This window comes from Myxine glutinosa, chromosome 4 (genome assembly GCF_964187855.1).
Source record: "Myxine glutinosa chromosome 4, kmMyxGlut1.1, whole genome shotgun sequence".
Lineage (NCBI taxonomy): Eukaryota > Metazoa > Chordata > Myxini > Myxiniformes > Myxinidae > Myxine > Myxine glutinosa.
The window spans coordinates 9131260-9137259 of record NC_136264.1 but is presented as its reverse complement, the minus strand read 5'-3'; the positions used below and the strand labels follow the sequence as shown (position 1 = coordinate 9137259).

The 6000-nt window shown below is 44.9% G+C and overlaps 1 protein-coding gene across 1 annotated transcript in view; it reads left to right on the top strand.

The window, feature by feature from the left end:
• The first annotated feature begins 640 nt into the window (after positions 1-640).
• The window catches only part of LOC137417748 (lipoprotein lipase-like), a 63649-nt gene continuing 58289 nt past the window's right edge, over positions 641-6000 (top strand). Inside the window, exons 1-2 of the mRNA XM_068103649.2 lie at positions 641-686; positions 1003-1117. Coding sequence (XP_067959750.2) covers positions 1027-1117 — 91 coding nt within the window. The 5' untranslated portion in view covers positions 641-686; positions 1003-1026. The remainder of the gene's footprint in view (positions 687-1002; positions 1118-6000) is intronic.

Below are 6000 nucleotides of genomic sequence, written 5' to 3'. Positions count from 1 at the left end.
ACGTCCGTTGGTGATGGAACACCTTGCTAGTTGCTCGTTGCGGAATGTAACCAGAACCCAGGAAGGGCTCACGATGCCGTCCGACGATAAGCAGGTGCGCGCTTTTCCAAGTGACGTCGTTGCGGTTTGTCCCGGTGCGTGGTGATGGTGGCGAGGTCACCTGGTGCGTGCATCATTAAAACATTGTGAAACGGAGCGCCATCTCCACTCTGATTACACATACAAACTTCCATTGGGCTCCTTTCGGACAGGTAGAGCACCGAGGTGATAACGAAGGTACGTACGAGGTTTATGGACGAGGTTTGTCCGATTGATAAATTATTTCTAATTCCACGTGGACGGAGAACGCGAAACTCGACCTCGATGCGTCAACCCGCACCTGCCTCGTGGCAAAGCCCCGCCCATTCATTGCGCCCGAGGTGAGGGAGCGGATATGCCGGGGGGCGTGGCCTAGTCGGGGTTACTCTTGGACAAGTCTCACCCAATGGGCTCCTCAAGGATGATACGATAAACGAGGCGAGGGTTTCACCAATAGGGAGCCGCCATTCCAATGGTGCCATGCTGGAGCAGCCAGTCGCGGGACCTTTGATGTTTGAATGTTTTGCACTCATTTAAGGCACACTCACTCGCGCACCAAATTCCCTCGGTGGACGCCGCGCGTGCACACGACCCTCAGAGCGCACGTGGTACGTGCTTCGTTGGGCGACCCTTGTCCGTCCTCGTTTTTGCAGCTCAAACACTCCGCGATGTTCGCCCATTGACCGAGATCGGCGCGCGTTTTGTTCTGGACCTTTTTATCCACCTTGATTTCCCATCCCCTCCGTTTCGGCTCCAATTGAGTCGTCGATTTGTTTGTCCATTACGTTTCCTCTTATCGATCCTTCCATATCGATTGAGATCCGCGAAGATAACTTTGTGTTTGTCGTTGGCCGAAGTTCAATAACTTTGCGTGATCCAACTTACCAATAGTTTTTTTTTGGTTTTGTTTTTTGTTTTTCACAGGTAAACGCGTCAACGAGACCGACGATGGGTTTCACCTTTTTGATCTGCGTTCTCAACACCTTCCTGGCAGCCTTCGGCTTTCTCTCGACAGACTTACCTGCCACAAACTCCACCGGTAAGTTGCACCTGACGTTTCGCTATACACACCACTCCAACACCATTACATGCACACACCACTCCAACATTACATGCACACACCACTCCAACACCATTACATGCACACATCACTCCAACATTACATGCACACACCACTCCAACACCATTACATGCACACACAACTCCAACACCATTACATGCACACACGACTCCAACATTACATGCACACACCACTCCAACACCATTACATGCACACACCACTCCAACAACATTACATGCACACACCACTCCAACACCATTACATGCACACACGACTCCAACATTACATGCACACACCACTCCAACACCATTACATGCACACACCACTTCAACATTACATGCACACACCACTCCAACACCATTACATGCACACACCACTCCAACACCATTACATGCACACACCACTCCACCTCTACATGCACACACTACTCCACCATTATATGCACACACCACTCCACCATTACATCCACAAATCACTCCACCATTACATGCACACACCACTCCAACACCATTACATGCACACACCACTCCAACACCATGACATGCACACACCACTCCAACACCATTACATGCACACACCACTCCAACACCATTACATGCACACACCACTCCAACACCATTACATGCACACACCACTCCAACAACATTACATGCACACACCACTCCACCATTACATGCACACACCATTGCATGCACACACCACTCCACCATTGCATGCACACACCACTCCACCATTGCATGCACACACCACTCCACCATTGCATGCACACTTCACACCACCATTACATATGCAGACACCACTTCAACACCAGGTGTATATATACACGATACAGTCGTGGCCAAAAATATTGGCACCCTTGCACTTTTTTCAAATAATGCACCATTTATTCCAGAAAATTGTTGAAATTAAAAAAATATTTTGGTATCCATATTTGTATTTCTTTGCTTTGCCTGTGGAACAAAACAAAAAAAGGTGAAAAAATTACTAAATCTTAGCTTATTCCACACAGAAATCCTAAAACAGAAATACTAAAATGTCCCGGACAATAACACAGAAATCCTAAAACAGAAATACTAAAATGTCCCGGACAATATTTTTTTGCACATTTCAGAAGTTGTTAGAAATAATTAGATTTCAAGCAGGTGATACTCCTTTACTTTGGAATTTAACTCACCTGTGGTGAGTTGCAGGTGCCTGCAATATAAAAATCACTCATTCAACCAGTTTGAATGGAGAAAAGGAGTCATTGTGCTGTTTTGTGTTACTGTGTACCGCAATGAGCATGGAGAAAAGAAAGAAAACCAGAGAATTATCTGAGGAGGTCAGACACAAAATTGTAGCTAAGTATGGACAATCTCCAGAGACCTTGATGTTCCTGTGTCCACCGCACGCAATGTTATCAGGAAGTTTCAGGCCCATGGCACTGTAGCCAACCTCCCTGGATGTGGCCACAACTGAAAACTTGAATCGTAGATTGCAGCAAAGGATTGTTTGAATGGTGGAGAAAGCACCTCAATGAACTGCCAAAACAGATTCAAGCTGAACTTCAGACACAAGGTACAACAGTTTCAACTCACACCATCCATCACCAACTCAATGAAAGGGGTTTCTATGGTAGGAGACCTAGGATGACCAGCAGGACAATGACCCCAAACACACTTCAAAAAGCACCCAGGAATGGTTCAAGACAAAACGCTGCACTGTTCTGAAGTGGCCAGAAATGAGTCCAGATCTAAATCCCATTGAACACCTGTGGGGAGATCTGAAAACAGCAGTTGGGAGAAGGCACCCTTCAAATCTGGGAGAACTGGAGCAGTTTGCACAAGAAGAGTGGGACAAACTGCCAGTAGTGAGGTGTAGGAAGCTCATTCATGGCTACAGGAAGTGTTTGACTGTAGTTATTTTGTCCAAAGGTTGTGCTACCAAATATTAAGTCAAGGGTGTCAATAATTGTCAATGCCATTTCTTCTTATTTCCTGATTTAAAAGGATATATTAAGTTCTGAATAAAAAACAAAAGTTCTCTAATATTAACAGTGAAATAAAGAATTGTGGAGACCAAATAATTTTGTCAATTTCAACTTGTTTTTTAGAGAAAATGGTGCATTATTTGAGAAAAGTGCAAGGGTGCCAATATTTTTGGCCATGACTGTACACACCACTCCAACACCATGATATATACACACCACTTCAAGGCAATTGTATATGTATATATATATATATATATATATATATATATATATATATATATACATATATATATATATATATATATATATATACGTATATATATATATATATATACACACACACACACACATACTTGCGTGGCTCGGCTCGCTGCGCTCGCCCCACTACATGGCACTGCAGAGGCACAGGCTTGTTTAAACTGAGGATAATGACCTGGCTGAACTTGAGTTGCTGTATTGTCATGATTTACACCAATCATAATACAAACATTTATTTTGTAGAAATGTATTTGTAATATTGGTGATATTATTTATTTGTAATAAAAAAAGGTCCAAGTGGTGTAAAGCTGTAAATGGTCAAATGTCCAAGATTGTAAGGGTGTAAGGGGTCTAACGATCGAACTTCCAAATAGTCTATCGATCAAACTCCTATCTATTTGGTCTGAACGGTGTAAGGGGTCTAAATGGTGTTAAGGTCTAAGGAGTCAAAACAGACTTATGGGTCTTGCGGGTCTTCAGGGTCTTTACAAGTGGTGTAAATGTTTAAAGGGCATATAAAGGGTTGGAAGGGTGAAAGGATCTAAAGGTGTCTGAAGTATTGAAAGGGTCTTAAAGGTAAAAGTGGTCTTAAGGGTATTGGGTACAGATAAAAGGTAAAAGTGGTCTTAAGGGTATTGGGGGGGGGGGTGGTCTACAGGGTCTTGGGGTCTTATGGGTCTTCATGGTCTTTTGGGATTTTTGGCGCTTTGGGGCTTTGGGGTATTTTGGGACTTTGGGGTATTTTGTGTCTTTGGGGTATTTTGTGTCTTTGGGGTATTTTGCATCTTTGGGGTGTTTTGCATCTTTGGGGTGTTTTGGGTCTTTGGGGTGTTTTGGGTCTTTGGGGTGTTTTGGGTCTTTGGGGTGTTTTGGGTCTTTTGGGTCTTTGGGGTGTTTTGGGTCTTTGGGGTGTTTTGGGTCTTTGGGGTGTTTTGGGTCTTTGGGGTGTTTTGGGTCTTTGGGGTGTTTTGGGTATTTGGGGTGTTTTGGGTCTTTGGGGTGTTTTGGGTCTTTGGGGTGTTTTGGGTCTTTGGGGTGTTTTGGGTCTTTGGGGTGTTTTGGGTCTTTGGGGTGTTTTGGGTCTTTGGGGTGTTTTGGGTCTTTGGGGTGTTTTGGGTCTTTGGGGTGTTTTGGGTCTTTGGGGTGTTTTGGGTCTTTGGGGTGTTTTGGGTCTTTGGGGTGTTTTGGGTCTTTGGGGTGTTTTGGGTCTTTGGGGTGTTTTGGGTCTTTGGGGTGTTTTGGGTCTTTGGGGTGTTTTGGGTCTTTGGGGTGTTTTGGGTCTTTGGGGTGTTTTGGGTCTTTGGGGTGTTTTGGGTCTTTGGGGTGTTTTGGGTCTTTGGGGTGTTTTGGGTCTTTGGGGTGTTTTGGGTCTTTGGGGTGTTTTGGGTCTTTGGGGTGTTTTGGGTCTTTGGGGTGTTTTGGGTCTTTGGGGTGTTTTGGTTTTTTGGGGTGTTTTGGGTCTTTGGGATGTTTTGGGTCTTTGGGGTGTTTTGGGTCTTTGGGGTGTTTTGGGTCTTTGGGGTGTTTTGGGTCTTTGGGGTGTTTTGGGTCTTTGGGGTGTTTTGGGTCTTTGGGGTGTTTTGGGTCTTTGGGGTGTTTTGTGTCTTTGGGGTGTTTTGTGTCTTTGGGGTGTTTTGTGTCTTTGGGGTGTTTTGTGTCTTTGGGGTGTTTTGCGTCTTTGGGGTGTTTTGGGTTTTTGGGGTGTTTTGGGTCTTTGGGGTGTTTTGGGTCTTTGGGGTGTTTTGGGTCTTTGGGGTGTTTTGGGTCTTTGGGGTGTTTTGGGTCTTTGGAGTGTTTTGGGTCTTTGGGGTGTTTTGGGTATTTGGGGTGTTTTGGGTCTTTGGGGTGTTTTGGGTCTTTGGGGTGTTTTGGGTTATTTGGGGTGTTTTGGGTCTTTGGGGTGTTTTGGGTCTTTGGGGTGTTTTGGGTCTTTGGGGTGTTTTGGGTCTTTGGGGTGTTTTGGGTCTTTGGGGTGTTTTGGGTCTTTGGGGTGTTTTGGGTCTTTGGGGTGTTTTGGGTCTTTGGGGTGTTTTGGGTCTTTGGGGTGTTTGGGGTCTTTGGGATATTTTGGGTCTTCAGGATATTTTGGGTCTTCAGGATATTTGGGGTCTTCAGGATATTTTGGGTCTTCAGGATATTTTGGGTCTTTTGGATATTTTGGGTCTTCAGGATATTTTGGGTCTTTTGGTCTTTGGTGTCGTCAGCGTATTTTGTGTCTTTTGGATTTTCTGGATCTTCGGGGGTCTTTTGGGTGTTTTGGTCTTTGGGATATTTTGGGTCTTTGAGATATTTTGGGTCTTTGGGGTATTTGGGGTATTTAAGGGTCATCAGGGTATTTTGGTTATTTTGGCTCTTCGTGGTATTTTGGGTCTTCATGGTATTTTGGGTCTTCATGATATTTTAGGTCTTCATGGTATTTTGGATCTTTGTGGTATGTTGGGTGTTGAGTTGGATCTTGGAGACGGCGTGAAGCTGGAAGGTGTGAAAACATTTTGCTACCTCGGAGACATGCTGAATGGAGAAGGTGGATCAGACTCGGCAACGGTTGCTAGAGTGAGATGTGCATGGAAGAAGTTTCGGGAACTGAGTGGCGTGCTGATGAGGAGGGGAGTGTCGTTGAAGCTGAAGGGAAAGG